Raw genomic sequence first — 27,775 nt, 5'->3', positions numbered from 1 at the left:
GAGGAGACATGCTCAGAGGAAGTCATGTTGCACCCCCCACCACACCCCCAAATGTGTCCTCCACATGGCTGAGCTCACCTGAGTATTCTCAAACTTAACAACCAGCTGCAGGTGCTCAACTGACTGATGGCAGGCTGAATCTGGTATTCTGCATTAAGATGGATGCCTCGACCAGGGGATCAGCCATCTGGGCTTGGGCATTGTGTGCTGCCTTTGTGGAGAACTCTGACAAAGTCAGGTACTGGGGCTTTTCTGTGTGGCACAGCTGCCTTACACATGCTTGGGTGATTTTACTGTTTTCTTCCATTGCCTATTTCCCTTTCTTATTTTGCTCCACTTTAATTTCTTTTCCTACTTGCCTCCATATTTTCTGACTTGTGACTGTCATTACAGAGACTCCAAGGCAGCAATCAGATCATGGATTATGGGACTGTAGCTTGTAAATCTAACCCCATCAATTGCCACTCCTGCTCACTAGCTTAAACACACCAAGGTAGGAGAATTGCACTAACCTACTTCTCTGAACGCTCTCAGGGTGGCACAGGCATGAAGCCAATGACATTTCTGGGGTGACTGCAGTGGCTGTAGAGTATCAAGAATCTTTCTGGTCTTCTCAGGTACTCAGCTGAGAGGAAAGACAAGACAGTTCCCAAGAACAGAGTGGAGATCCCCCCAGACTCATGTCAGACAGAGATGTAGGGATTCAGCTAGATACAGCAAAGCAAAGCCTGGTGCTGGAGCAGATTAAGAACTGAACTGTCAGTCATTTGTTAGGGAGAGGAGGCACAGACGTTTGGAGCCACTTCTCTGTCATTATTTTTGCAGTCCAAATTCTTGGCTGGAGGTGAATTTAAAGAATTGGTTTTGATCACAGGCAGGGTGCATGGCCAGCTTCAAGAAGGAAATTTAAAAACGTGTAGTAAGAACAGAGTCATTGGGTTGGTGCCTTGTGGTATAAGAATGCCTGAAAATTGTAAAGCTCTGTGCTTGTTGATCTGTGAATCTCAGTGGTACTTTGTGTTTTCTCAGATGTTGCTTGAGGTGGTATGCTTTACTACTCATTGTCCTCTGTGTCACACTGACAGGCTGGTCTGCTAGCTTATCCATGCTACTCTTTGCTTTTCAAGGTGTGACAGACTGTGTGTATCATTTAGTGCCACAGCCAACAGGACTAACAGGCAAAAGCAAAGCGAGTCCATTGGGAAAACCAGGCTTAAACGTGCTAAGATTAGGGCATGTTCTACAGGGACCATGAAGCTGCTGTACTTTGATGGAAGCATGAGGAAGAGTCCCATGAGCAGGGAAAGTGTTGGTAAATGGAGTTATATCCAGCTGGCATCAGGTCACCAGTGCCCCAAGTCTCAGTATTGGGGATAGTCCTGTTTAGTCCCTTTGTTGATGACCTGCATGAAGGGATCAAGTGCACCTTTAGTCAGTTTGCAGACCAAACACCAAGTTGGGCAGGAGTATTGTTGGGGGATTGGAAGGCTATGCAGAGGGACCTGGATAGGCTGTGATAATTTTGTGAGGTGTTCAACAAGGTGAATGCTGGTTCCTGCAATTGGGCCACAAGGTAGTGCTACAGGCTCGGAAAAGAGCAGCTGAAAAGTTGTCCATTGGAAAAAGACCTGGGGGTGCGGGTCAGCAGCCACTGAACAAGAGCCAGTGTGTGCCCAGGTAGCCAAGAGGGCCAGTGGCATCTTGGCTTATGTCAGAAATAGTGTGGCCAGCAGGACTGGGGGAAGGTTTGTCCACTTGTCCTTGGTGAGGCTGCACCTCAATTCCTGTGTTCAGTTTTGGGCCTCTCACTACAAGAAGGACATTGAAGTATTGGGGCATATCCAGAGAAGGGCAAAGGAGCTGGTGAAGGGTCTGGAGCACAAGTCCTATGAGGAGCACCTGAAGGAGCTGGGGTTGTTTAGCCTGGAGAAAAGGAGGCTCAAGAGCTTTTTGCTCTCTACAACAACCTGAAAGGAGGTCATAGTGAGCTAGGGGTCAGCCTGTGACAGGACAAGGAAAAACAAACCTCAAGTTATACCATGGGAGATTTACATTGGGTATTAGGAAAATTTCTTCATCAAAAAGGTTGTCAAGCATTGGAACAGGCTGCTTAGGGAAATGTTAAGAGTCACTATCCCTGGAGATATTTATAAGACATGTGGACATGGTTTGTAGGGACATGGTTTAGTGGTGGACTTGGCAGTGCTGGGTAAATGGTTGGACTCTGTGATCTTAAGGATCTTTTCCAGCCTAAACAATTCTGTGGTTGTTGCAAGGAGAAGACTTAGAGTCAGTTGTGAGCTTCCAAAGCATGCAGAGCCGTGGAGTTGTGCAGATCTCACTTCCATAGAAGCCCTGTACCACTGGCTGTGTAGCAGTTTGTCTTCTATGGGTGCCCTCATCTGCTGTGGTTATTATTAAACAAATGTTGCAGTTAGTAGATTAAATGAGCCTAATGGCATTGTGTACACCTTGTCCTCTATTAATTAAGCTGTAATGTGGTTCCAGTAATCCTCGCCACTTTTGTCTGCCTCAGTTCCCAGAGCTCCAGCTGGGCTAGCTTTCTGTATCTCAGGACACTCGGATCAAATGCCTGATAATGAGGCTCTTTGTGTGCTGCCTTTGTTGTAAATGCATCTGAACCCATTCTAGTGTTGTGCCTTAAGATTTCATAGTAATGTCAGTTGATTCAGCACACACGTTACACTAATGAATATGCTGTGTACTGCTTATGCTCATTTGCTTGTGATTTGCAGCATCCATGCAAACCTTTTTGTATTGTTTCTTTGCATTAAGAAAAAAACATCTTTCCAATCTTCCATAGTTTGTTTAGGACAAGTGTCCACCCTCAGTAGCTTACTGGATTCCATTGGAAGCTGCACCATTCCTAGCCTCTAGTGAAATACTGCCAATAAAAAAATGTTGGAATTTTGTGTAGTAGGCACAAACGGTGTGTGCCCATTCTCTGCTTCCCAAACTTCCCTGCTCCATTTCTCTGTTTACTGTGTGGCAAGCAGCCTTCTCCTGTCCCAAAGCCATAGGCAGGCCATTCTGTGCCCTTTTCCAGTACTGTGACTCACAGCTGTGAGAGCAGCTTTCCTTTCCCAAGGTGGTGGAGCCCTGCAGACTGTCTGATCTAAATCTCTGCTCCTATAGCTCCACAGCAGATGACTGGTGCTAAGACCCCAGAGGTGCTTGGGGGAGCCTGTTCTGAGTTGCTTGAGTGCTTCCATGGTCCATTCTGGTGGAGTTTCTGAAGTCTAAATGCAGATTTCCCCTTATTCCTACTTTCATGCACCCCCCCCACCTCTTCTCCTTGTTGAAGTTCCCTCTTTGCACTTCCTGGCTTTTGCTTTCAGATATGTCTTTGAAGGTTTCCTTATCTCACTCCTCTGCTTTAGGATATTGCTGCTAACTTCTGTAAAACCTTTTCACCTATAAATTGTGTAAGTGCCTATTCAAAAGGAGAGTGTTTCATATCTCTTGCTTCCGTGCCTGGATTTCTCTTGAACTGCACTGGGGATGTGAACCTCTTTCCTATGCACCTCTGGTTTCTGCCTCAGATGTCAGTCTTGCTTTACAGTGAGTAAACTTAGAGCCCAGGCTGCGGGAGACTCCACATTAACCCTTACAAGTCTGTGTGCTATCTTCTGAATTGGTGACAGCTGGACTGTCTCACTGTAAGCAGAATTAGAACTTGAGAGGTATCAGAAATCCACTAGGGGAAGTAGTCTCAAGTTTAATCCTAACACACCCCAGAAAGGCTCAGAAACTGAGCTTGTCAGACTCCACCCGGGAAAGCTGAACTGGAATTACTACAGTTTGGCTGTTCTGTGAAGCTGAGGATAGGGTGGTAATTAGGCAGCAGTCCCCATTTTTCTTGCTTTTTCTCTGGGAAAAACTCCCTCCATCTTAAGATTCCAAGAAATCAGGCTAGTTCTTCTACAGGATTTATGGAGAAAAAAAACCCTTTTGTATGCTTCTTATTTCTTAAGTCTCTAAGATATGAGTAGTGAACTTTGAAGAAGGCACCGCTCTGTGGAATTATCTCAGCCATGAATCCAAGCTGGGGAAAGGGAAGAGCAGGACAGAGGGTGCCAGCACTTCAGTGGGCAGTGGGGGTGGGGATGAAGACTTGGAAGATGAGCAAGATAAGCAATGTGTCTGGGAATTGAAGAAGCCTCAGACATGCTGGAGTAAGAACACAGGGGAACTAGTGGTTGTGCTGAGCATCCTGAGGATGTAAAGAACACAAGTTCTCTCTGGTGTTTGCATGGACACTGTGCTGCCTCATGGCATGAAGGAGTTCCCAGCACTTTCCCTTGCCCAGGGAACTGGCCCTGCAACTTCATGCTTTGAAGCTGAGCTTGTGTCCCAGTGAAATGTTGGTGAGCTGGCTGTGGGTCTGATACCTCCAGTGGTATCAACCCCACAGTGAATTAGTAGTGGTCCGAGGGCTACAGCAAGTAGCTTAAACAGTGAGACATAGCACTACTCTGCTGCCCCAGTGCCCCTTGCTTGGGCAGTCAAAGTGGCAAGAGAAGGAAGAGGGAACCAGCAGCACTCTCTGAGGATGGTGATTCTTCTTTGGCGATTTCTGCAGTAGTAGGGAGCTATGAACTACCCAGGCTGTGGTCAGCTGATGTCTCTGAAGCCTGGGTCTGGCCAGCCAGGATCCTGACCATATTGTTTTTCTCTGATTTGCAGAAAGTGTTGCCAGAAGCCTACACTAATTCCATAGTCCTTGAGGAATCACGGCTGTGAAATGAAGGGGTGGCAAAGCTGGGAGATACAGCCCCCTCATTCCCATCTTTTCTACCTGCACCATGCTCCTGTCACATGCATGCCATGGGAGGGGAGCAGCCTCAGGACAGGAGCTCTGTGAACTGTTTGTGGAGAGTGTGAAAGCACAAAACAAGAGGGGGGGTTGCTTTTGTCAGTTTTATGCTTGCATCATGCTGTTTTGGCGTTTGGGAGAAAATTTGCTGTGTCCCCCCAGTCCCACCATGTATGATTGGAAAAAGCATGCGCTGAGAGAAAAGCCACAGTACCAGGCTAACCCTGAGCATGATGGTGGCACCTTGCATGTGGCCGTGACGTGAAAGGCAGAAGCTGGACCACACAACTCTGAAGCTGGCTGGAAGAGCTGGCTCTAGGGAAAAGGGATTGCTCTGCCTTGGTTCCCATGATGTTCTGTGTTGCACAGGTAGTAGTAGAGGCCTCAGTATATTACTAGCAAGCGCAAAGCAGTGCATCAGCTGCTGCTAGCTATTCTTTTATTTGGCTTTCCCAGATGAAGCACTCAATCTGGATAAACTTTTACTCAGAATTCACTGGGGTTGCCCTGATATTCCTACATATTAGGAGTAATTAAGAGACACCAGTATGCCTCCTTCTAGCTTGAGGCAAGGACTAGTTCTTCTGCAGCTTAAATCTAGCTCATCACCACATTAGCAACAAGAGTCAAACCACTATTTCCCTGGGCTGAGGACTGTGTCTTCCTCCTTAACAGTAAAGTGCCTTTTGCATGTTTCAACATGACATACAAACTTTTGTGAAGTGTTATATTGAGAAAACCAGCCAAGGCTGTGTTGTTCTTCACAGACAGAGAGGGGTATGATGGGAATCCAGCTTTGCTCCAATGTGGAAGCTTCCTACTTCATAATAGGGAACAGGAGAAGGTGCCTACTTACCAGCACTTATGTCTTATAGACACTGCCCATCTCTATGCTGTTTATGTTCTAAACACAACTGTAGATCCTTTTATCACTTCTCCATCCTTTCCAGCATCCCACCTCTGCTGGAGACATCAAATGCCCTAATATGCCTTAAATCATGCTCTTACTTAGGGATTATTTGAGGCAGGGGACAAAAGCTGTACTGAGGTAGAATGGTTGAAAATATTCCTTTCTGACAAACTATTTTTGACAAGACTTTTTTTTTTGGTGAAATTTTAATGTTTTTTGATACACTACATTTTGAGACAGCCTGAGTTCAGTAAGTGCTTAGACAACACTCTCAGGCACATGGTGTGATTCTTAGAGGTCCTGTGCAGGGCCAGGAGTTGGACTGTGATCCTGATAAATTCCTTTCACTTCAGCATATTTTATGATTGAAGTCCTATCTTTGCTAGTTTGGGATTGAGGATGGGGATTTAGAATGATTTTCAATAGAAATTTTAATGTAAAATGTAAACATTTGAGGTGTACAATGAAACCTGACATATTCATATTAAATGATTGGAAACAGTCTGCATGTGTTTAACATGTGTTTAATGTTCTGCACAATGGAAGAATCATCTTTTTGCCCAGTACTACTGCTGTCTTCTTTTCCTCCCTTTGTTTCCTCTTCCTTCTGCATGTGAATTGTCTTCCCAGCTAGGAGTTCCTGCTGGGTTTTTTTTTTGCATTCTGTGTGCTGCCCACTTTAGGGCATTATTTTCACTAGGTCTAAGGAACCTGTTCCTGTTTTCTCCTTAGTTTTAACCTGCCACACAGGAAGCTCAGTCCTCACTCACAGATTCATAGTTTGAGTTTGTGTCACCAGCATGCTGCAGAGAGAGCATCAACAACCCTCTTCATGTGTGTTATGTGAGCAGTCAGACCTGGAACTCTGTGGCAAGGACTCAGGGAAAGCCAGGTTTTCTGTAAAGAGAGATGATGTATTCTGCAACATACAGTGGAAGGTGCTGTTTGCTCTGTTCTTCTACCCACTGCTGTGTAGGAGAAAGATAAACATAGCCCACTGGAGTTTTTTGTCATTTATTATAAATGGCCCCTGGGGAACACACACATGCAAGTTACACAGCAATGCCAGGGGTAGCACCCGTTCTCTCTTTCTGGTCCAAAGTGTTCAGCACATCCTGGACAGTTCTGCACCCTGTCCCCACAGGTACACTGGGAGAGAAGGCCTTAGTGCTCTGGGTGTGCCAGAGGCTTTGCCTGCTCCCCTGGGAGTCAGTCACCAACTGCCTCCCATAAGCTTTGACACAAACTCCTCTGGGACTTGGTCTTTGACATCAGTCAGTTGAAATGTTGCCTGGACAAGACAAAAACAACTTGGTAATGACACTGATTGACAGAGTCCAACATCACCCACCAGCAGGACTGGTGTCCTGGAGAAGGTCAGCTGAGCTTTTGTGGAAGTCTGGCAGTGAAGGTAGAAGATGAAACCGACCCACAAAAAGCCCTCAACTTCAGTTTTTCTTCTTGTTTTGTGATAGTGCTTCCACCTCCAGGTACTGCAGTCCAATCAACATCCCCAAAATAGAGAAACCTGTGATAGAGATGGAGGATGAGTTTTGTAGAAAATGTGGGACAAGAGATGAGGCAGCCCTCAGCCCAGAGCTGCATGGGGAGTTTTTTCTGGGCTCTCATAGCTCCAAGGAGCGTGTGCAGGGGGAGGATGCAGAGCTCTACTTACTTGCTACCATGAGGGGTGCCATAACTCCAATTGTCAAGGCTGCAGTGTGGTATACGAAGACTTCCGAGAGGAAGTGAGCAAGGGCCAAAAAGAAGGTAAAGAGCGTGATGTGATAGAGGCTGTTGAAGAGCAGAAAAAAAGCAAGTTATCGTATTATACTATGGGCATGAATATGGCTGAGTGGGAAAAAAGGCAAACCTGAATGCTGCCCCATCTGCTCTCACTGGCAGCACAGAGGGGACTTTGTCCCTTGCCTAGGGAGGTGCAAAATCCCCCTGGGCAACAGCTGAGAGGAGAATGGAGCAGCACGTTCAATGGTGCACTGAAAGTCACAGCCATTATCTGGCCTGAAGGAAGGTGAAGAGAGGAGAGCATGAGTAGGGCACCAGTGAAATGAGAAGTATGTGCATACACAAAAAGAAGGTGAGAACTGGATGAGCAGAGAACTAGGGTGACAGGACTGGCTGACTTCAGGCTGCATCACCCAATGTCTTCCCACCTGTGCTCTGCTACCCTCTATGGGCCACAGCTGTTGAAAAGGGAGCAGGTTCAAGAGACGCGAGATAAAATTCCTCAAAGAAACAACTGACTCTTGATAACTGACACTGCCACCACCCTCTAAAAGCATATTGTTTAGTCCCTGCACCTCCCTGCCTCAGATAAGCCTAGGCAATCCAAGCACATACTGCCAGGTAAACAGGGATTTCTGCTGCAGGGCAGAGGGAAGCACTGACAAAAACATTTTAGCAACCTCCAATAAAGGCTTTGTCTAGCACAGACCTCAAGTCAGCTTGCTTGGAAACCCCTCTCAGAAACACTTCTGTTAGCACAGGGGGAAATGGTGTGTCTCCCACTCAGCATCAGGCTGCCCCTCAGGCCTCGTCAGCCCCAGGTAAGAGTGTAGGGAAGAAAACAACCGGTTAAGAGCACTGCAATGGGGCACCTAAAACCATCCCAGTCTTCAGCTGAGCTGTCATAGTAAAAGAAGTATTGAGCATCAGTCACACCACAGCATTAGCAATTGCTTAATTAACAGAGCAGCAACGCCATTCAGAAAAAGCTTTCCAAGCTGGAGCTCCGAGATTGGTGACAGTAGGAGGTTCTCAGATCTACCAGTTTCTGACTGAGCTAAGAACAGAACTCAAACGCGCAGGCTGTCCCCAGAGGGGAAGAAGGGGCAGCAGCAGCCGCACAAATCCCACACTGCTATTTGAGCTTCTTCAAGGGAATGCTGTCACACTACAGAAAGTTCAGGAACAGCTTTTGATTCCCCACCTCCTCTGTGCCGCCCCCTAAGCTCAGGCTACGTCTAGCAAGCAAACCAATGGATTTCTCGGGTGCTGCTTTACATACGTCCTGTTACGGATGTCGATTGCGCAGAGGCAGCGGATCACGGATGACAGCAGGGTCCAGACGCCGAAGGTCCGAGCCTGGAGCCCATTCACTGCGTAAAGAAGGAGGGAGCGCATGGAGACCACGCACGGCCCGCCTGCCTCCCCCAGTCCCGCCGCGGAGGGCACGCCGGGCCGGCAGGCAGCTCCCGGGCCCGGAGGTGCGACCCCGAGGACAGTCCAGGGCCCACGGCTGAAGGCGACCTCCAGGCGCCGGGGCGGCCGGCGCGGCCCTTACCGAGGCCGGGGCTGGCGGTGTACAGCTTCTCTGAGAGGAAGCCGTGATCGCGGAAGCTCTGCAGGGTGTTCCCGGCGGCGATGACCGACACCATGACCAGCCAGCTGCGCAGCACGTTCAGGAACCGGCTCATCCTCCCGGCCGGCTCGGAGCGCGCCCGCCGGGCCCAGGCCGAGTCCCCGCCCGCTACCGGCGGCGCTCCCGCCCGCGCCACCGCCCAGCGCTCCCATTGGCCGCTGCGCGCCGCTCCACGCGCGCGCCACGCCACGTAAGACCGCCTCCCGCCAATCGGAGCCTTCGCCGCGCGGGAGGCGTGCCCGCCTCGTCCCCGCCCGCCTCGCGGGAGTAGGTGGGAGCGCCGGCAGGGGGCGCAGCGGAGTGCGCCTGCGCAGCGAGGCGGCGGGGGCGGCGGGCGGTTGTTGTAGTAACGGGGAAGCGGCGGGAGGGGCCGCGGCTGCCCTGCGCGCCCGGCCCGGCAGGTACGGCTGGCACAGCGCCCGCTGCCTTCGGCGCTCCCCGCCGCTCTGCTTCCTCCGGGGCCGCCGCGGGTGCTTGGCCTGGCGCGGGGTAGGCCGGGCCGCAGCCGCGCCCCGGGCCGGAGGGCCGCTCCCGCGCCGGTGCAGGCGTTACGGTGGCCGGCTGTCCCCGGGCGGCGCGGCGGGCTTGGCGGGCGTTTCCCGTTGGGCCGGGCCGGCCTGGCGTGGCTGTGCGGGGCGGGGACGCGCGTTACCGGTAAGCGCCCGGGTGGTTCTCACGGGCAGGTGCGGAATGCTGCTGCAGGGTGGTGCTGCTTTCTGCGCTGCCGTGCCTCGGAGGTGATGTGTGACAGACTTGTTGAGAGCGTTCTGAGAAATGCGTGCTGGAAGGAGGTGGTGGTTACCTGATTGCTCTCGCTGGCGTGCTCAGCTGTTCATTCCTGCTTTTAATCCTCATTGCAGGTAACTGCTCTTGCAGCTAGGACTGGGCTGTATGAAAACTCCCAAAGGAAATGCCAGTTGGGATGGCTAAAGATCTGGAGGAAACTGGCTCGTCCTCAGAGGAGGAAGATCCTGTAGATGCACTGGAGTAAGTAGAAAAAAAACCTCTGAACTGTTTCTATGTCTCTGTGCTCTCTGATGGATCTCTAGTAGTAGTTTGAAAAGACAGATGCATTCCTTACCTTCCTGCCTATGAAGTGGAAGATGATTTGTTTGGGCCTTAACCCTGTGGGCAGGCTATCTATGTCTGCAACCTAAAAGACCCCCACATTCATCAGGGTTAGATGTGCAGCTTTTCTTTGGCTGTTCTGAAGTTATTTTCATGGATTTCTTTCTGTCATGTTCCTGAAATGGGAGTGTTTAGATGATATCTGTCCTTTTTTTGTTCTTTTTTTTTTGGGATGTGTGATTTTCTGGGGGTGGAGGTTTGTGTGGTGTGGTTTTTTTTGTTGGGGTTTTTTTTCCTGTTTTTTTTTAGTTTTTACTGCTGCAGAGATTAGAAATCTGCTGTACAGTAGATTGTTATACAATGCTTGATGCCCTTTTTATAAAACTTTCTTTTGATAACTTATCTATTAGACTTCATATTTCTTACTAGTAACAAGTCATAATGTTTGTTTTATCTTCGTTTGGTAACTTCTTTTAGCTTTGCTTGTGAAGAAATTGCTCTGTTATACTTTCCCATAGCAGAATCATTTTTGACTCACCTGGACCTACTTCCCTGTGTCCTGTTAGGGTTTTTTTGGATGCACATTGTGACTGAGTGCTCAGCTGCAGACTACAGTCACTTAAGACATTTAGAGGAATGTTGCTTCATAGCAAGGGGTTGGCTTGGGTTTGCTAGATCCTCATGGATGGAAGGGTCCAGAACTAGCTTCACCTGGAATGCAGCTGTAACAGTATGGCTGCACCAAGTGACCAGGGGTCATGCTAGGAATGGATGACTGTCACCTGGAGGATTGAGCCTTGCTGCAAATCCTCAGGACAGGCTTAGTATAAACTCCTGTCTTGTTGCCTCAGCTCATTTCCACTTACATAAGGTTCTGGCTTGTAGTGTAAATTCTGGAAGCTTCTTGGGTCCCTTCCAATCTGAATAGCTAATTACACCCCAGTTGTAGAGGTACAACTTCACAGCACTCCCACCTTACTCATTGGGGTAAGGTGGGAGTGCTGTGAAGTTAATTTGTCTGGGTGATAACGGTAGTAGCTTCGTTAAGAGGACTAAGGCCACCCTTAAGAGCCCTTGTCCTAGCATCAGAAAGTTGCCCTTCTACCTCTGTTCCTTTGTTGTGAGTGTTGGAGGTGTTTTGCCTTGTGTAGCTTCTTCAAACCTTTAGCAGACAATGATATTTCATATTCTATGGACAAATGTTTTTGTATATCTCTGTCAGTCTTTGTATTTCTTCTTATTAGTGTAGAGATGTCTCTCCAACCCCTCAGTCTCTGTTTTCTCATATTTAAAAAAAGGTGTTAACTTTTTCATGTTTTTAATTTCCTTGTGCAGTAGTTAGAACAGCCCGAGTTTTATCTGCCTAGGGAAGTTGACAGTTTTTCTTTGTGTGATCCTAGAATTTGTTATAACAGGTCCTTTTTTTTTTTTTTTTTGTGTACCCTTAATTCCTCTGAGGTGATGATATTTTCCAGTGTACTCCTGTTGTTTGGTACAGAACTGATCACTGCATCTCAGAGCCTGTAGCTGAAGTGGTGCACTGGGGGGCATCGCTCCTGAATTCTGGCCTTGCATTCCACTGTTTCTGACAGGAATTAAAAGAGAAGAATACACAGCTTTATCCATTGTGTTAAGCCAGGTCTGTTCTGTTCTCTCAAACTCTGCATTATTGCTTTTTTTGTGTACTTCAGACTCCAATATTATAGCCGGGCTGACTGCACTGATCTGCAGTTCTAAAATTGGAGGCTGGAAACTGCATTGCAAGGTCTGGTTGTGTGGATACCAGCAATTGTGGTTTATCATGAATTATAGATCTTGTTTTCAGGCTATAAATTCAGAGAACTGTAGCTGTGAAAGCTCATGAGGCCTCTCCTAAATTGTACCCACTAAAATAAATGCAGAACTAAACAGGATCAAACAGAACTTGGACTGGCAAGACCAACTCAAAAATAGGGTGATCTGGAAGATTCCCTTTATAGCTGAGTACCAAGGGTGCTGTATTGCATTTGTGTGACCAGATTTTGGTAGGGGGAGGGCTGTGGTGGTGGGTTCTGTGAGACGTTGCTAGACAGAGCCAGTGCTCCAATATGGACCCGGCAGTGGTCAAGATGGAGTCCAGGAATGATGGTAGAAACACCACTGTGATAACATATCTATAAAGATAAAAAAAAAATATTGTATGGGGGTAATAGTGCTCAGAAAAGAGAGGAGTGAGAATATGTGACAGGAAGAGCTCTGCAGCCACTAAGGTCAGAGGGCAAGGAGGTGCTCCAGGTGCCAGAGATGGGGTTCCCTGCAGTGTGTGGTGAAGACCATGGTGAGGTAGCTGTGCCCCTGCAGTCCATGAATATCTGTGGGGGGTGCAGAGATCCACCTACAGCTTGTAGAAGAACCCCACAGTGAAGCAGGTCTATGCTCAAAAGAGTTTTGGGATCTCGTGAAAGGTCTGTGCTGGAACAGGCTCCTGGGAGGGACCTCCAGACCCATGGAGAGAGGAGCCTACCCTGAAGCAGATTTGCTGACAGGACTTGTAACCCTGTGGGGGACCCATGCTGGAGCAGCTTTTTCTTTAAGTACTGCACCCTCTGGAAAGGCTGGAACTGTTGGAGCAGTTCATGAAGAACTGTAGCCTGTGGACAGGATTCACATTGGAGAAGTTTGTGGTGGACTGTCTGCTGAGGGAGGGATCCCATGCAGGAGCAGGGTATGGGCTCTCCCTGAGGAGGAAGCAGTGGCAGAAACAACATGTGATGAACTGGCTGTAATCCCCATTCCACATTTCCCTGCACTGCTGAGGGGAAAGAGGTAGAGATTCAGGAGTAAAGTTAAGCTTGGGAAGGAGGGAGGGGTGGGGGAAAGGTGTTTTTAAGATTTGCTCTACTTCTCATTATTCTGCTCTGATTTTGACTGGTAATAAGTTCAATTAGTTTCCACAAGTTCAGTCTCTTTTTCCTGTGACTGTAATTGGTGAGTAATCCCTCCCTGCCTGTAACTCATGAGTCTTTTGGTAAATTTTTTCTCTCCTGTCCAGCTGTGGAAGGGAATGATGGAGCAGCTTTGGTGGGTGCCTGGCATCTAACCAGGGTGCAACCTGGAACCACCACAGATGCCTAGCATGTGTGTGTGTTGAGTCAGCAGGGCTTAAGGACAACCATAAGACTGTGTCTAAAATGCAAGGAGTACATTTCTTTTTGTTACCTTGCTCACTGGGGGATCCCCCAAAGCAGCAAGCAGAGGCAGTCACTATGGAGCTTGGTCCTTGCTAGAGAATCACTGAAGCTGCTCCTCATTTTTCAGGGATTCTTGCAGGTGTATTTTACCACTGTGCTTTGACCTTGCCCACTGTAGGGCAGGAGTCTCAAGCAGGTTTGGTAGAGTGCCTTGAAGCCTGTTGCAGTGCTGTGCTATCAGACTTCAGGCGTTCTGCCTGTGGAACACACAAAGACAACAGTTAGTATGTCACGTGTATTTTTCTACACCCAAGCTGTAAGTCTCTCAGGCATGTTTGCAGTCCTCCTTACTAATCTTCCACTATTTTCCCCAGTGTGTTTGCTTGTGTGCTGTCCACAGGCTAGGTGGGTAAGTACAGAGAATTGCTGTGTCATTGTTGTAACTAACTGCTGCATGTATGAGGCTCAGCAGTTGCTTATACTGACTGTCTTGTCATTTCAGGGGCCATCCATGTATCAAGTGGACAGGTGGTGGCTGCAGGCGTGTCCCTGTCTTGGTGTTTCATGCTGAAGCCATTCTGGCTAAGGACAGCTACCTCCGTCTCATTGGAGGTGGGTGCTACTAGTGCCAGCTTTTCACATGAAGGCATGAGGTAAAAGTCTCTTACCTGATGGTCCCTTCACTTTGTGTTGGGAAGAGCACATAGTAGGCAATTAGAATCCTCCCTAGTCTCTGACCACAGAGATATTCAGAAGTGCTTAATCCGTTGGTTAAATTGAACTTGGAGGCCATGCTAGAGCTTAGAACCAGAATACAAATTCAACATTGCTAAGACCTTAAAAACAATAATTGCAGTGAGTTTTGTGAGCATTTCACTGGGAAATAAAGCAGCTAGCCTCACAGTTGAATGATTAATAAGCTGCAGTAACCAATCTGAGTCTACAGCCTCACAACCCCTAGAAGGCCATAAACAAAATGGTTTTCCTGGCAGCACTTGAGAGACCAAACCTGTCTATTGTCAAGTAAGGGAGAGCCTCTAAAGAGTCTGGGTTGTTATAAACAGTCATTTTGGATTTGAAAAGTTAGTGCTTGTGGGTGTGTACAGCTGGGAGCTTGTTCTGGGTGTGCTGAGTTGGAGAAAAGCTAAAATGTACTCAGCTTCCTTTTGTGAAGGTGCTGACACTTCTTTCTTCTCTTGCTTTTTTCTTTCTTAGGTAATTGATGCTTTCATTTCTAATATTCTATCCAAGCAGAAATGCTTCTGGCTCATTGGGGTAAGGGGTGGAGAAGGTGTTTTATATGTGGAAACTCCTGATCCTTTTCATGTGAGTTACAAACGTACTTGGATCGTGCCAGAAGCTGATGGTAATTGTAACTCGCATTTTTACTGGAGCGTGAGGTCTCTTCTGCTTTTTCTTACTCAGTTTAACAAGTTTACTGCTGAATAGTGCAGCTTGTTAAATTTCCTCTAGCTTTGTCTTGTTCCTGATTATGATGCTTCTTGCTTTTTTGATTTACTTTTGTTGGTAGAACATATTTCCTGAAGTTTAATCTAATCTTCACCCTTTTATTCTCAGTTTGAACACACTTGTAAACTGCCTTTTCTAGGCAGTTCTATATTCTAGCATTGCAATTTCTTTCTCTACTGTCTTTGAACTCTTTTTTTGAATTGCCACATCCTTTTATATTGCAACTGACCTCTAGTCTTCCTGCTTGCTTTTGTTTTATCTTATACCTCTGGGGCTGCTTATTGCCTTTGTTTTTATTAATTTCTACTTCCATAGTGAGTTTTTATTTCCTTGTACTATTTACTTAATTTCTTACTGTATTTGCAGTTATTTGTTGGAAGACTGGTACAGGTGAATGAGATGTAAACAAAAATTCAGTGCTTTCTTTTGGGTTTTCAGGATCTAAAAAGTGATCACATAAGCAAGCCATATCAAGGAGGGGCATTAGACATAATTAATTTTAGCTAGAAATAGCAATATTGACTGGAGAAGAAAGCTGAAATAATGTTTGGAGTGTTATAAAGCAGTCTATATAGTGAAACGTTTTTAGAAAATAATCTGGGTATTTTTTAGGCTGTCCTGTGCCTTATTTTTGTATGATGGGGTTCTATGATGTTACTACATTATCACTAAGGGCTGATTTGAATCAGTTCAGTGATGCTGATGTTGGCATTTGCTGTCTCCCTTTCCTATTATGTGCTGCTGTTCTCTGTGAATTAAGTGCAGTTGTACTGTCTGAGTCCTTTTCTTTGGTAGCATGACTTTAGTTTATTTTCCCAGGTGCAGACTCTAATCCTGTGTCTCTCTGCCTCCTCACAGAGCGCTTCCGCATGTCCTATAAGATTGTGCGGACAGACAGCCGGCTGGTTCGGAGCATTCTGACTGCCCATGGATTCCACGAGGTGAATGCAGCAAACCTCTAGTCTGATTTTGTGCTTGGCTGGGAGGTGATGATGATGGTTTTGGATTTTTTGTGGTTTTTTTTTTTTTTTTAAATTCTGCAGGGTTAGAACCAGGAAGTTGCTGTGGAAGCAGCTTCCTTTGAGGTTTTTTGTTTTGCCTTTTAATGTACTGTGCTAGTCAGACTGAAAATGTCATTTTGCTCCCTCAGAGGAGAGCCCATTAGTCTTAAGCCTTCAAAAATAGGGGAAAAGAAATGCTGAAGTTTGGTCATGTGATGCTTTTAAAGCATCACACCCTTGAGAAAATCTGAAGGATTTAATTTTTCAGCCTTTACAAGCTTTCAGAAGTATTGATGTAGTATTTCACACTTCTCTTCTAGCGCCTGTCTTACTCTAAAAGAGTGTCCTGTATGCAGCTAATGATAATTTCAGAGATGTATAGGGTTGATTTTTTTTCAGAATAACAGCAGCTTAAGGAATTGATCTGACAAGTTTCCTGAAGAGATTAAAACTGCTTTACAAACTATGTTTAAACCATCTATGAAAATAACAGTCTCACAAGTTCATTTAAAAAATCTGACATGGTTATTTCTCAGCATGGGAATACCTTAGGGTAGCGGTTTGGCAGGAGTTGCCCTTATATTAGAGACAGTAGAGGAGACTGTCTTAGACTAGAGTTGCTTTGGCCTTGTGGATCTAGGGACAAAGTGGTATTGCTTTTCATTAGTTCAGTGTTTTTGTATGTGGTATTTTTATGCTGCCTTTTAGGTTCACCCTAATAGCAGTGATTATAACCTCATGTGGACAGGATCACACTTGAAGCCCTGCTTGCTGCGTTCCCTTACAGATATTCAGAAAGTAAACCATTTCCCTAGGTAAGGCCTTGATACCATATTTTGTTGAACATACTTGTGGTGATTTGCAAAAATCTGAACATAGATGCCCCCCAAAAAATAGACCATATGTGGTACTTTAAAATCCCAACAGACAGGGCCACTGCCACATTTTGTCTTTATTCTTAATGGTCTTTGAGGTTTTCAGCGAATAGTATATCAATGAAGATGTTGTATTTAGCCCAAATATTGGATTTTTAATTTTATTTTCTTTATTTGATGGTAAATTATTTGTGACTTGAGTTTTTAGTTAGAGGGATGGTCCTATATCCGAGCTAAAGTTTATATACCACTGTTATAACCAGTTAGTTTATAACCACCTTTATGACAGATTGCTTCAGTCTGTCTTGGGAATTGCAAGAAGTGCCATGAAGGATATTAATACAGCCATAAGGCAGAGGCAGTAAAGCTTGAGAGTCAATTAGGGTTTAGACATCTGACAAGTTAGGGCTTAGACACCTAGCAAAGCTACAGATACTTCAGTAACTAGGACAAAAGGTTGCTGTAATGTTGGGGAATAAATAGATACAGTCTCTTGTTTTGGGACTCCAGGTCATATGAACTGACACGAAAGGACAGACTGTACAAGAATGTCTGCCGAATGCAGCTCGCCCATGGCTTCAAGACATTCCATATCTTACCTCAGACCTTTATCCTCCCAACAGAGTACCAGGAGTTCTGCAGTAAGTGAATGGTTGATGATGCCCAGACATAAACCAAAATGATGGGATGTGTGGGGAAGGGAATTATTTTTAATATCCTAGCCTTTTGATCATGCTGGTTAAGGTTTTGTTGCCTAGTGGTTAAGGTAACAAAATTAGAGGAAGGTGGGAAGACAGTAGAAAAGGTCCACATGATTTCTTTATGTAATTTCTACTCTGCTGTTTACTCCATGCCTGTGTAAGTTTCCAAAAAGATGATGAGGGGTTAAGACTCCAAAATGGAGGAGTTTTTATATACACAGTGTTGTTGATGATCAGCTTCACAATATTGCTGCTTAATGCCTGTGAGTACTGAAGTAAGAAGTGCCAAAAGGAGGCATAGGACAGAAGAATGAATCTATCAGAGCACTGTGGGGGCTTCAGGGAAGGGCTGTAATAATTGCAATGATTCCAAAGGGGTGAAATAGCACACTGGAAAAGCAGACTTTGATCTCCTTGTGGAGTTCTCGAAAGCATTTACTGTAGGCAGCATTCTTGATTCTTGCTCCCCTGTTAATAAGCAAAATGGAAAATGTTGCAGACTTGTGCTGTTTTCTTTTAACCAGATACCTATTCTAAGGACAGAGGCCCATGGATAGTGAAGCCTGTGGCCTCTTCCAGAGGTCGAGGTGTCTACCTGATAAATAATGTAAGTGTTCACTAAAAGGACTCCTCTTCAGTAACAGTGTCTTGAAACTATGTTGGCTTCCAGACAAGAGAGGCATGGAGGCATCTAACTGGACACTGGCCTTACTCTCAATTTCAGCCATATATTGGTGAGCAATTCAACAGCCCTGAGCAGCTTGGAAGGCCTGCCTGGGCCTGTGCTGTGTAACCAAAAGCAGTCTATCTCTTTGTATGCTGAGCTCATCTTGCAATTTACCTTCAAGTCTTAGCTTATTAGGAGCAAGTTTATACTCCCTGAGACAGTTTGGGAAGCTGTGCTGCCTCATGCTCTGTTTGTGGCTGATAGTAGGCTGACCTTGTGCAGATTTCCAGAACTCTCCTTAGTTGTTTCCCTGTGTGACCTAAACAGTCCTCAAACAGACCCCTTGTCTCACACTCCCCCATGAAAAAGACCAATTTAAATGAACCTTGATGGAGTAGGAAGTGTATCAATCTTAAAGCTGTGTTATCTAAAGGCCAGTGTGTCCTTCCTGAGGTGTAATGGGGATAGTTCTTTGAAATTAATGTGCAGGTTGTAGTGCCTTTTGCTCTTTGTGGGCTTTGCAGGGAGCTAGGTTGTCATAGGTGACAAATACATCTGAACTGGAGCCAAACACATGAGGGGATTCCAATAAATATACTCAACAGCAAAATGACTGTTGAGTCATTTTGTTTTCACTCATTCAAACCCCTTTAGCCTTCCCTGCACTGAAGGGGTCATGCTGCCTCATCTGTTTTCTACTTGAATCATTTCCCATAAAATAAGGGAGCAATTCGCCAAGTGTATGAGGTAAGTATTTCCAGAGCTGCACTCAGTTTTTTCTTTGCTTGAAAGGGAGGAATGAGCTCAGGCTCACATGGCAGTTGGCCATGACCTGGGGAAAATACCCTTCTGGGACCAATATCCCTTTGTGTATTTCTGTTTGAGAAACACTGCAGCTAGTTTGGCCCACAGGCCAGTTTCCTTCAGTGTGATGCCATTAAAAGAGTGTCTTTTAGTATCTCATCACAAAAGTTTTTGAAAACAATGATAACCCCTCCAAACAAATAAATAACCTTTGCATTTCCCTGATCCATATAGAACAGTGTGTCACTTTTGTGTGATATTCTGAGGGAAGTTCTCTCACATTTTACATAAGCATTTTATATGCTTAGGTTTTCTACTCATCATGCTGGTGTTGTGGCTGAATAGATACAACATTGAATAATGGCAGAATCCTGTGATTCTCTCGCCTCTTTTGCAAGCTGAAGGCAAGAAACTGGTTACAAGAGAGCCTTGCATACAGCAAAAAGTAAAAGCTTTTTCAACAGATCCCATAACTTTGTGACATGTATTTGTCATAGTTTGAGCTTTCTGTTCTTACCTACAAGCGTAGCTTCTTTTGGGTACAGGAGCTCCTGCTGTGAGCTGAGACTCAGTATAAGGTAGGCAAAAAGGTTGGATAGCAGCCCAGGATGTTGTTATAAAGATCACAAGTTGAGTAGTTTTCTGCGCTTGTGGTTTCCTCACCATCTGTAGTTACATACTCCATCCTGGATCTTTTAAACCCCTTCTCCATGTGTTTGGTTAAACCTTTGAGGAGCAAACAGAGTAACAATTACTCCTTAGGTGTGGGTTTTTTTTCTCTGCCTATTTTACATTATTTACCATGTGGCTGTTAATCTCTGTGCTACTCTGAGTATTTTACTGGAAAATTCAATGAGCAGGTTTTTTGGCAATGCAATCATTCTCTTTAGGATCTAATTACCTTAAATGTGTTGTGACTCATAGTTATGTGTAGGTACACAGTTTGTGGTAATTGGGAGTGGGGCTGTGGCCAGCCTCATCCCCAGTGGGCACAGCTGTGAGCAGCACTGATAGCAATGAGCCATGGAGTGCCCAGGGGCACTGACCAACCACCAAAGGGAGCAGAGGGCACACAGTGCAATGCATGAATATGAGGGGTATAAAAGGCTGGGCTAAAGAACAAGAAGGGTAGATGCCTGAAGCCTTCTGATGTGGTAAGGTGTTACTCTGTATGGGTGGTAAGTCTTCTGATAGTGTATGGTGATACTCTGTGTACGGTGGCAGTCTTGACTGTGGCATATGCTGTGACAGTTATGTTTTTTTCATTTTGGTTTTATTTCTTCCTTCCCCAGACATAGTTGTTGGTACAGGGTGGCTGTACAAACCTCCTTTAGGAGGGAAAGGCAGGAAAAAATGGTGGATTTGATCTAATTTCTTCTTATTCCTTACATCTGCTGTTTTCTCACTCTTAAATTCTCTGTTCTTTTGCAGCCAAACCAAATTGTAGTGGAAGACAACATCTTGGTGTCTCGTTACATCAGCAATCCCTTGCTCATAGATGGTGAGTGTGCTTAGGAATTGCTTGTCTCCCCCCAACGTTGCATCTGAGGATCTGTGCATGGTCTAGCTTGGTCTAGCCTCAGACAAATGTAACTAGAGAATTCACTAAAGCCTGGAAGCTTTACAACTGGGATTGTTGTAAAGGCACCTATGTCAGCAGCAGATAATTGTTTATTGCTCTCAGAGTCTGTTGAAATTCCTCAACTAGTTATGACGTCTGAAAGAAGTTTGCAGTCACTGACTCTTGACAACTGTATTTCAGATTTCAAGTTCGATGTGCGTCTCTATGTTCTGGTTACATCTTATGATCCCCTTGTTGTCTACCTCTACGAGGAAGGATTGGCCAGGTATGGGAGAAGTCTTTGTTTTTTGGTGTACCTGCACTTGCTGATCCAGACACTTCTTGGCTTGCCTCTCTACTTTGGAAACAATAGTAAAATGAGGAAAGCGCCAATTAGGCAATTCTGGAGACTTTAAGTAGATGATACTTCATCATGCCGTGCCCCATCAGGTTTCTTCATGTAGATTATAGGGTTTTTCACTGAGGGATTTTATTGTTTTTATATGTAATTAATAAAAGAAGTTTTTAACTCCCAAGGGTTAAATGGCCAAACAGATTGTCACTGGCACGTTCATTCTCAAGGCTGAGTTCTTCTTGAAACTTGGGATTGTTGATACCTTTGTGCCTCTTCTCCATTCTCTGAGGGGAAGGGAGTCCAAGCTTTCTCCAATTTGTCCTAAAAAAAAGTAGTTGCAGACCTGTTAATGAATGAGCTCAGTGACTCATTCATTTCAATGACTCTTTTAAATTTTAGGTTAGCATTTGTATTTTCTGCAGTATCTACTAAGTGGTTTTAAGCTAGTTCACTGTTTTTACCCTGCAAGGTAACAATTTTCATTTGCATGTAAGTCATGAGACACCTAGCATCAATACTTGTCTGCCTAAAATACCTGTTCTCTTTGTCCCAGAAGTTTAGCAAAATATTTGTCCGTAGTAACTAATGGATTTGAAGCAATCACCCTTCTGAATTCCCGACAGATCAGAATTTTAACTGTACTGATGTTTGAGAAAAGAGCACCACACAACTGTCAGGAACAGTTTTAAGTAATGCCGTATCTTTCTTTCAAGCAGATATGATGTGTTCAGAATATCTTTAGGATTCATGCCTGACATGGCTCTCACTTGGGTAGATACTGAATCCAAATTCTTTCTCAAGAAGATGATGAATCCCAAAGAATACATAAATAATGATCCCACAAGAAATATCCATTAAATTGATGAATACTCTTCAGGTGTGTTATGATGTGCCTCTACCTGCAAAGATAATGTGAACACATTTTTTCCCTAAAAGGAGGCAGAAAGGGGAAGCTCGTCTTCAATAAGTGGAAAACTTGACAACTATTTTCACTTTAGAAAGTGAGCCTTAAACATGCCACTCATGCAAGACTTTTCTCTTGGGAACTGGCAGCTTAACTGTTAGCTGATAATAATTGCATGTTTTTGGAAAGTGAAGAGGGAAACAAGGTAGCATAGAATTCCAGCATGTTCTCAGAATAGGCAATACATAGCAGGCCTTCAAAAATAGGATTTGCACCATTACTACTATCTTAAAGGTGATTATGCTGATCTTGTAACAAAGGAGTTTACTTCTGGAAAAATACATCTGTATAAACACAAGTGTTCTACTCTGAGGGTAAGTGTGCATTTTTGCAGTAGAGAATATATTTTGCTCGAAGGTAAGAGTGTGGAAGTCCATATCTGGGTATCCATTCAGAAACACCAGTCTCAACAGTTCTGTACTCTCAGTCTTCCATGCCCACCTTCTCAATGCACATCTGGCAGCAATACTTGCAAATCACTTTTCAGTGTTCTGAAATCCTGAGCAGCTTTATGTGTGTTTAGATTCCATTTGTTTAAGGTATAATCAAATCTGGTGTACGTGGTCTTGACACATGACACGTAGAATATATATCCACAGGACACCACAGTATTACTAATCAAAGTTTTCCTTTCTTTCAAATTTCATCTCATCCTTCAGCTTTCTGTGAGAGGTAGATAGTATATGGAGACTAAATGTGGCATTAGGTATCTTAATGCTGCTTTGTGGTATGGTCTACTCTACCAGTACAACTATGGAAGAGGTGTGGAGGAAATGAAAATAATGAGCTGTTGTCTCTCTTCCAAGAGAGATGTCTCTGGGCTGTGGAGAGTAGCTCTGGTTCTGTTACTAAACTTCAGCAACCCACTGAGCAGTGTCACCTGTGGCTAAAGACTTGCAGTTGAATGCTATCACATGATAGCTGTACGTTTATTGCAGACATTATCTTTAATTATCGTTAAGCATTCCCCATCTACTGTGGCTGTTCAGCTGGTATGTTCATGCTGCAAGTGCTGGCAAGCCGTCTTTGGAGGACAAGGCTCACTCAAGGTGAGCAGAGGCTGGTAGAGCTTTAGGTGACCTGTTCTGGGTGGCCTCCAGATGGCACTAGCAGTCTTCAGCTGTAGCGATTTGTGTTTTCCCTGTACCCTGCAGATTCAGTTGCTGAGAGGTAAAGAACCAGGAGTTACTGAATTATAGCTTCCTATTTAGCTGTTTTGCCATTCATTTTCGTATGAGTTGTGTGCTGGGAGAGACCATTATATTGCCTCACATAGTGTAATGCTTTGGTTTAAAGCTGGGACAAAAGTTTAGCTCTGCAGAGGGAGGGAAAGGTTTTAACCTTGGGGGTAGAAGCTGCTTTTAATACTTTGCTTAAGGTAAAAAAAAGAAAACCCATGCTGCTTAAGGATAGAAAACATTTCTAGCAGAGAACTGGGAAGTAATGTAAGGGCCTGGAATCAGAAGTGGTATAGAAGCAATCCAAGGTGAAAAATACCAGCAGAACAAAGCAATCTGGTTTTGGAACCTCAGCTAGTGCTTGTGGTGTACTATGGTGACTTCTGTGTTTTGAATTTGCTTTCTGAAGGCAGATAGTCTCTGAAGTGTAGTAAGGATGACCTAGCTTGGTGTTTTAATTTTTTTGTTTCCATTTTCTTTGTCTGTGTAAGAATGCATGTCTGAAAGGTCATGTTCCTCTCTAGTGTTATGCTTTGCATATTCCAAGAGGAACCTGACTGTTTTGGTAAACTTGGTGGCCTCTACCAGAAAAGTAGTGCTATGAGGAACCCATAAGATGTAATGATATTTACAAGGAACAGACTTGGTATAACAACCATTTGTGATGTTTGACTAGATGTTTCCTTAGGCCTTGTTTCTTCTGGCACAGCTAGACTTGTCATGGCATGATCTAGAGTGGAATTTGAGGCTTCAGAGCTGAGGAAAAGTAAGAGATTGTAGTCCAACATTTTTGTACCTTCTATTTCACTTTCCAGTTTTCATCTGAAGGAGATAGGAAGGGTATGTACCCACATGTGTGTAACAAAGCTGTTGTGCTAGAAGTACTAAATAACTATTTGGTTTGCCCATGCCAAAGTTCTCCCTTTTTATATATTAAATTTTTAATGCAGTTTTCCAGGAAGATAATGACTTCAAAATGTTTGTATTGGGGGTTTTTTGATTTTTTTTTTTCGTTTGTGTGGCTTTTTGTTTTGTTTTATTTGGGGGTTTTGTTTAGGGTTTTTTTCTGTTTATCCTCTAAAAGAATACTGAGTAGGACGTAAGAAGCACTGATGTTGAGTAGGTTCCTTTTCTAGCTACTTCCACCCCACTCATGTGGAATAAGCTGTGTAAGGAGACAGAGCCTCAAGTGAACAGAGTCAACTATCAGACTTCTGGAGAGTTATTAAGAGTGGTATCAGTGAATGTGCTGTGTTTTTATCTTTTGTTACAATACAGCTTTTCTAGTCATGTCTTCCTCGAACTCTGTCAAAACTCCTTGCATGTTTTGTGCCTGGTGGATCTTTAGAAGGAATGCTGCTAATAGATTAATTTGGAGATATTCAGTGATCTGTTTGGAGGGAGTGGGATTTTCCTCTCTTACTTTGAGGCTTGAACCAAGACTGAAGCTGTGCGTAAGACATAATAAAGCAGCACTGAGTGACTTAAGATCCTCCTGTTGGATTGAAAAGTGTGTTGAATGCTTTTCTAGTACATATTAAAAAAAAAAAAGAAAAACATAGTGTGCTGCCATACATCTGTTAAATTGGCAGATATTTAGTAACTTTGTACTGGAAAAGACAATTATAATCTAGATTGGTTGTCTGTGATCACAGCCTGGAGAATTGTAGCTGGGACCTTTGCAGTGAAGGCATAGGTTTGGAAAAGGAGATAGTCATGTTAAGCTTGGTCCAGGTTTGCCTGAGGGTATGGCTCTGTCATCTGATCATACATTAAAAAACTTGGTAGTTTTATTTATCTGAGACTCCCAAAACAGGCAGTGTAATATATTTATTGATATACCTTTTATATCTTAGTTTAAATAAGAGGTACATTGTTAATAAACTACAGCCTTAATTATAAACTTTGACATGCTTTTGAAGGTGACTCACCAAGCCCAGTTATGTGGGAGTCCCAGCAGGGTTTCACGTAGAGCCAACTGCTGAATTGGTGCATTCTGCTGGTTTTTGGAGAGGCAGTCATGTAAGTAGGGAATAACAAGCCTGACTTGTGCCTGAAGTACAGCTGAAGAGAACAGGGCCAGGAATAGCTTGTGCTGTTTGTGAGCCTCCCCTGTTTTGCTAGTTTTCTCTCCTGTCTAATTTCCCCTTCTTCTGTGTGACAGAAAGGAGCCTGGTGGACCTTTCTTGTTTGGTGCCTGCAGGCATGATGAGCCTTGACACATAGTATGGGGATTCATAGTGAAATGGCTCCTTGTTTTGGGGAGACTTCTTGATGGACTGCTTTTTCTCCTAAACCATGTTTAGACAGCCCTATTTCTGAGCTTGAACAGCTGGAAGGGTCATAGACCACCAGGATCTTGTCATTCAATTTTATGTTGAATTTGAAAAATAGATTACAGAAAAAGAATTGAAACTGATCTGAAACACAAACATTCTTGCAAAAGGCCCAAGGAGCAGCAGCCTGAGGGGACTTTCCAGTGGGACACAAGGGTTTGCCCTGCAGTTAGAACGCTGGGCTTTGCAGCACCTGCCTCTAGCTGCCACCTGAGCTCACACCACTCAGCCTTGTGACACCCTTCCTTCAGTGGCCTGGCTTCCTAGTTGACACTGGCTCCTCTGGGATATTCACCATTTCTGTGCTGGATTCCTGTGGTTTCCAAAGAATTCAGGTATTTGCTTTGAGCCAAGGAATTCACATTAGCTCACAGGCTGTGCTCAGGCCAGAGTTGGCTGAGCCAGCTGCTGCAGCCCCATCCCTCTTGCAGTAACCCCTGCCCAGCAGCCTGTGCTGCTTAGGGAGTGCAGCTCATTTCTTTCTGCATGGACTCCTGGGGTCAGACTACAGCCCCTTCAGTAGACATTGCCCTGTGCAGGAGCTGTGGAACAGTGCTATTCACTAGATGGACCTGCTGGGCTTCAGGCCAGTGGATAGACTATCAAGCCAGACAGCTTTATGTTGTTTCCTTACTTTTTAATTAAGATAATCAGATTCAGATCACTGAGGTGAATAACTACTGATTCATAACTACATGACCTGCTGTTGTGCTTAACAGACAGGCTACTAAGCAGTTGTTCAATTTGGTCAGCTCAGTTGTTGATGCTGCTGACAGTCTGAACAATGAGAAACTAGAGAATGTGAGAAAGAGAACATGAGATATTCACAAAATCAGAGTAGCTGAGTTTGGAAGGGATCTGGTCCAACCCCCTGTCAAGTGGGGCCATCTAGGTCTGGCTGCCCAGGACCATGTCCAGATGGCTTTTGAATATCTCCAAGGAAGGAGACTCCACAACCTCCTGGGAGGCCTGTGCCAGTGCTTTGTCATCCTCATGGTGTTTTCTTGTGCTCTGAAGGTTCAAAATCACGTTAATGTTAATGTATAAATTGAAAACATGCAAATTTGTTGTGAAAAGATTAAAAAAGTCTTTATTTTTCCCCCTGTTCCTGCAGACATCTGTAACACTGCTCCTGGATCTTGTTCTTTAACATGGAACTGTTGGAGTAATTGTATTCAGTTTTGATTAGAGAAACTGCCATCATAGAGGTGTCACCAAAACTCCTTTTTATGTTTAGTAATTCCCATACAAGCTTTAGCTCTTGTTCATACTCGATTGCTAACTGACATATCAGGTGGAACATATTAATGTTGGAGGTAGGGGGAATGTGATCGTCTTTAGACTTCCGTTTTCTGTCCTGTACTGTAAGGAACTATGTTCCCTAAACAAAGTGGCAGCTAATAGACTAACAGGGAGGCTAGAGTCTAATGCATGGGGAGGAGTGAGGGACTGGGAAAGTGACTCCAAGCATAAAACGTGATGAGCATGCTTGTAAAAGCACTACACTGATTATTTCCAGTACATTTATGCAGGAACTCTGTGTTCAGTCATGGAAAAGTCTATCATAATCTGTGCTTTTTTGTACAACTCATTTGAGAGAAGAGGGATTAACTATTCTTTCCTTCTTCCCACTCGAGTATTTTCCTTTTTCCTCCTCTTTTCCCAGGCTGACTAGATGCCTCAAATAAGCATTCCAGAGCTGTCAAGTTTCATGCAAAACCATGTAACATCTTCTGTAAATATTTAATGATCCAGTTTACATGTTTCTGAAATGACTTGCAAACTTTACCTTGTGGTTAATTCATTTCCTGAAGTAATGCTGGAGATAAGGCAAAGAGCATTGTACAATCCCTTGGGTAAGGTCCTGCCTAAAATTGTGACAGTAGAAGGATAGTTGTTTAGGTTAAGGAAGTGTAGGGATGTGGGTTAGGGGCCAAAGTTTGGTGTGGTGGATTTGGGGACTTTCCAGTGTCAGCTCTGACGTGTTTTGTAGACTGCTAGGTGAGCAGGCAAAAAGCTTGCATGGCACTTGTAGAGAAGGTGACCTATTGCAGGTAGAACTTAAGTGTGGTTATTAGGCCTTTAATGAACTCTCACAATAAAGGGGAGGAAGACTGAAATCTGTCAGTGTGTGAATACCAAAGCTGAACCTGAAACATGACAGGGAGGTAGAGAGCTGGGATGTCTCTAGATATTATGGTATTAGTCTAGAGGTTTGAGAGTAGTTCTGGAGTCTGAAGGAATTAGTGAGGATTTCTCCCTTAATTTTCTTTTTGTGCTGCCCAGGCTACCTGCTGCTGCTACTGCCACCCTTCTGCTTGCTTTTGATTGTTCTTTCTTCCTCTCTGATCCAAGATGAAGTCCAGCCAGAGGGAAGGGAAATGTGCTGTTGGGGAAGGTGAGCTGTGTAGCAGTGTGTCATTGCTGGTATAGAGACTGGGTTGTTGCCTTCATCCAGGCTGCAATTTGCCTGTGTGACTTGGCTGTGATCAGCTG

General features: G+C 44.6%; 3 protein-coding genes across 9 annotated transcripts in view; 2 read left to right on the top strand and 1 right to left on the bottom strand.

Moving 5' to 3' along the window:
- Positions 1 to 10,035, top strand: part of FLVCR2 (FLVCR choline and putative heme transporter 2) — a 36,021-nt gene extending 25,986 nt beyond the window's left edge. The window contains exons 10-12 of one of the 6 annotated variants that reach the window (XR_010364422.1): positions 106 to 238; positions 394 to 493; positions 4,708 to 4,745. Coding sequence is in view for 4 of the 6 variants with exons in the window: in XM_064423808.1 (XP_064279878.1) it covers positions 394 to 483 (90 nt within the window). In the remaining 2 variants the exon portion in view is untranslated. The other 5 variants (XR_010364423.1, XM_064423808.1, XM_064423807.1 and 2 more) reach the window with 5 other exon arrangements.
- Positions 6,746 to 9,272, bottom strand: ERG28 (ergosterol biosynthesis 28 homolog). The gene is made up of 4 exons (XM_064423814.1): positions 9,052 to 9,272; positions 8,776 to 8,866; positions 7,423 to 7,541; positions 6,746 to 7,275 (listed from the first exon to the last, which is right to left on the bottom strand). Exons 1-4 carry the CDS (start codon positions 9,182 to 9,184, stop codon positions 7,196 to 7,198), a joined length of 423 nt encoding a protein of 140 aa, XP_064279884.1. The 5' UTR covers positions 9,185 to 9,272; the 3' UTR covers positions 6,746 to 7,195.
- Positions 9,984 to 27,775, top strand: part of TTLL5 (tubulin tyrosine ligase like 5) — a 123,452-nt gene continuing 105,660 nt past the window's right edge. Inside the window, exons 1-8 of one of the 2 annotated variants that reach the window (XM_064423803.1) lie at positions 9,984 to 10,116; positions 13,870 to 13,979; positions 15,696 to 15,778; positions 16,547 to 16,653; positions 17,224 to 17,354; positions 17,939 to 18,021; positions 20,317 to 20,386; positions 20,648 to 20,732. In XM_064423803.1, coding sequence (XP_064279873.1) covers positions 10,040 to 10,116; positions 13,870 to 13,979; positions 15,696 to 15,778; positions 16,547 to 16,653; positions 17,224 to 17,354; positions 17,939 to 18,021; positions 20,317 to 20,386; positions 20,648 to 20,732 — 746 coding nt within the window. In that variant the 5' untranslated portion in view covers positions 9,984 to 10,039. Of the gene's footprint in view, positions 10,117 to 13,869; positions 14,021 to 15,695; positions 15,779 to 16,546; positions 16,654 to 17,223; positions 17,355 to 17,938; positions 18,022 to 20,316; positions 20,387 to 20,647; positions 20,733 to 27,775 lie in introns of those variants that run through there. The other variant, XM_064423804.1, reaches the window with a different exon arrangement.

Source organism: Passer domesticus, chromosome 6 (assembly GCF_036417665.1).
Source record: "Passer domesticus isolate bPasDom1 chromosome 6, bPasDom1.hap1, whole genome shotgun sequence".
Lineage (NCBI taxonomy): Eukaryota > Metazoa > Chordata > Aves > Passeriformes > Passeridae > Passer > Passer domesticus.
This window is presented reverse-complemented; position numbering and strand designations above follow the sequence as displayed.

Excerpts from the sequence above, each read along its gene's own strand:
- ERG28 (XM_064423814.1), bottom strand. The coding sequence starts at position 9,184 with ATGAGCCGGTTCCTGAACGTGCTGCGCAGCTGGCTGGTCATGGTGTCG. Across the intron at positions 8,867-9,051 it reads CACCGCCAGCCCCGGCCTCG|TGAATGGGCTCCAGGCTCGG; the intron begins GTAAGGGCCGCG and ends TTCTTTACGCAG. Across the intron at positions 7,542-8,775 it reads ATCGACATCCGTAACAGGAC|CCTCTATCACATCACGCTCT; the intron begins GTATGTAAAGCA and ends GCTCTTCAACAG.